This window comes from Bison bison, unplaced genomic scaffold (assembly GCF_000754665.1).
Source record: "Bison bison bison isolate TAMUID 2011002044 unplaced genomic scaffold, Bison_UMD1.0 scf7180017845685, whole genome shotgun sequence".
NCBI classification, from domain to species: domain Eukaryota; kingdom Metazoa; phylum Chordata; class Mammalia; order Artiodactyla; family Bovidae; genus Bison; species Bison bison.
The window spans coordinates 27,203-30,237 of NW_011476258.1; the positions used below are offsets into that span (position 1 = coordinate 27,203).

Genomic DNA, 3,035 nt, shown 5'->3' on the forward strand with positions numbered 1-3,035 from the left:
CTCCTTAGCATAGCGCCGCGCCCATTGGCCGGCGCCGGCGAAGGCTCCTCCCCGCGCGCGCTCGTTGGCTGGGGCCGGAGCGATTTCAAAATAGCCTGCGGGCCCTGATTGGTCGCGCGCGGGCCGAGGCTTCGGCTCCGCGGTTTTAACAATGAGTTCTGCGAACACTGCCTCCCCATTCATAACTTATCAAAGGGAACTTTGCCCGCCTTTTCGCAGCTCCAGTCTCCGCGAGTTTTCATCTCCGCCTGGGCGAGGCGCTTGGAAGCCCGGTGGGGGGCGCCGGGCGCGCGGGCAGACCCGCAGCGGAGGGGGCTGTGACCAGAGGAAAATGTCCCGACCCGCGCGCGCGCGCGCGCTCAAGCCAACGCCGGCGCGGCTGCAGGCCGCCCCGTCTGGCATACTGGGATTGCTCCCGGTGCCTCCCCAGTGGCGTGCTCGGCTGCGGTGGGCTTCGTGGCTGGGGTAACCCCCTCCCCGCTCAACCCCACCGCATCGCCGGACTTGAACCGAATGAGATCTGTCTGAAACCACCGGGCGGGCCTGGGCTATGTGCGGGACAAGGTCTTGGAGCTCACCTCCACCACCGCCCCCTCCCCCGGAGCCTTGCGGATCCGTGGAAGGCACAGGGAAGGGGGCGCCACTCGGGTCCCTGCGTGATCTTGGATAAGCAGTCATTCAGTGCTTCCCGGGGGACTGATGACCCGGGAGGATGGACATAGCGCCGCCGGCCCTCACAGAGCTGCAGCGTGTGTGTGTTGGAGAGGGTAGTATTTAGGCTACTGCGCATCTGGGTCCCCTCCTCTTTTATTCGCTCAGTCCAGAGCCTGAGAGCAAATGTTTCGGAAGGCAGACAGAGCTGGGTTTGCATCTTTAGCAACCTCAGTAAACCTCCTCTGAAAAATTAAGACGATAATTGAACGTGCTGTGCTTCATAGATTCGTTGCTGGGAGCAGATGAGACGCTGTGTAAATCGCTGACCCAGTGCCTGGCACTTAGTTTTCAATAAACGAGAGATCAGCTGCTGCTGCAGTTTTAATTTTTGGTCTTGTCCTGCATTCCGCCTGCGGCCACCTCACCTGCTCTCACAGCTTCAGCCTCGATTTCCCGAGGATTCTTCCCGTGCACTGTTGGAGTCCGCTATTAACTAACACTCCTCACTTGTGTGTGTGTTGTGGCAGGGCGGTAACAGAGGCAGAAGTGGGCTCTCACAGCCCAGTGGGGCCAGGGATAGACCAGAGGACCGCCCCTGGGACTTTCAGTGTGGTCCACACTGCAGGCGCCCACACCCCGTTAGCACTCACCTCTATGGAAAGGATGCTCACCGCCAGTGCCTGAGGGCTTCGTTCTGGCTGCAGAATCCAGGGCAAGTGGGAAGGGCTGCAGAGGGACACCCCCAGCGCCCCGCAGCCCTCAGCCAGTGAGAGAAGGTACCCTGGTTGGATAAGTGCCCCCCACTTGCATGTTCTACCGGCTGCCTTTCGGGTTCCTCTCAGCCCCACTCCTTCCCCAGTGTTTCCTGGGATCACTTCCCAACAAACTGCCTGCACGCCTGTCTCAGGTCAGGTGAGCAGTGGGAGAGAAGTGGAGGGTAGTAAAGGATGCTCAAAAGGTCGAAGCAGAGCAGGACCTCCTGGGGGAAGGGACAGGGGAGTAAAGGGGGTAATCATGACCCTCCCTCCGCTCAGGTTTCACAACTGGCTAGAGCTTTTCTCTCATGCCCTAAGGCCAACTGACTTCTCAGAAGTCAGGTGCTCACTCTCCTCTAAGGCCCTTCCCACTGGTTGCCACCCCTGGCCTCTCCTTGGGCTCTTCCTCTCCTGCCGGAAAGTGGCACCCTCTAACCCCAGCAGCTCAAGTCCTTCAGCTTGTAATCTCTGCTATCACCTCTAGAGGGCACCCACGCACCAGCAAAACTGCTATTACCGTCCTCTGTCAAGGGCCAGCCGATTTATTGTTCCTTCAAGTTTCAACCCTTTGACAGCTCAAAGTGTGACTCTTCTTCCAGGAAGCCTTCTCAGATGTCTGCAAGCAGCAGTCCTCTGTGGTTATCTTCCCTTGCAATATCTTTTGAAGTTCTGTTAGGGCTTCCAGGGTTTGGGGCTAGCTGAGCATGTGGGGTGCCAATCTGCACGGAGACGAATCTTGCGATGTGAATCTCCACCAGATGGGCAGAGTCCCGGCCCAGTGCTTGGTCAAAGGCAAGGGTCCAGACTGTCGCAACTGCCAGGGGAAGGGTGTCAGGAGGAAGGGACGCCCTTCAAGGGATGAGGGACTGGCCAGCTTGTGCCCATCCCAACTGGTAGGGAGCAGGGCTCCTGCAATCTGCTGAGACCCCAGCCCTTATCAGGAAGGTTCATGGAGCTCGAGGGCTGGAGCATATCAGGCCATCTGAGGGTGGGGGGAGGGGGCTGTGATGGCCCTGGGAAGTGTTGAGAGTGCACAGAAGAGCATCAGAGAGGTCTGGACGGGTTCAGCTACCAGCTGTGCTGGAGACAGAGCTTTCACACTGAGGAAGAGTTGCTGAGTGGGACCAGCTGGCAGCTTCGGGTCAGCCCCAGGCTCACGGTTAAGTGCGACCACAGACCAACATTCTTTAATCATAAAGGCACTTGAGAACCCCTACAAAGCCAAAGTCTCCCCCGAGAGTCGTCTGCAGACAACACCCCCCGCTGCCCTCCACCCCCTGGTCCACAGCACTCAGAGCTCATCGTGGCCCCCAGGGGCCTCTGGGCTGGGCTTGATGAAGATGCCTTCCATGGCCTTCCACTTATTGTGGGCGCTGGCACTGGCCATGCCATGCACCTCATGCTGCCCCCGGATTGGGCTCCCGTACTGCTCGCCAGTGACCGACAGGAACACGGAGGTGCCCACGTGCTGGAAGCGCACGGCAGCCTCCCGCTCCCAGTGCTGCCCTGAGCAGCGCACGGTCCACAGGTCCAGGTCGTCCCCCTCGCCGTCCTCCCCAAAGGCGCTCACCTCCTGTGGGGGCAGACAGGGTGAGGACAGCGGTCGCGACGAAGGGAGCCCTGAGT

The 3,035-nt window shown here is 59.9% G+C and overlaps 1 protein-coding gene across 1 annotated transcript in view; it reads right to left on the reverse strand.

The window, feature by feature from the left end:
* Positions 1-2,571: 2,571 nt before the first annotated feature.
* SDF2L1 (stromal cell-derived factor 2-like 1) overlaps positions 2,572-3,035 on the reverse strand; it is a gene marked incomplete at its 5' end in the record, with an annotated part of 1,774 nt that continues 1,310 nt past the window's right edge. Inside the window, one exon of the mRNA XM_010836647.1 lies at positions 2,572-2,982. Within this exon, the coding sequence (XP_010834949.1) occupies positions 2,701-2,982 (282 nt within the window). The remainder of the gene's footprint in view (positions 2,983-3,035) is intronic.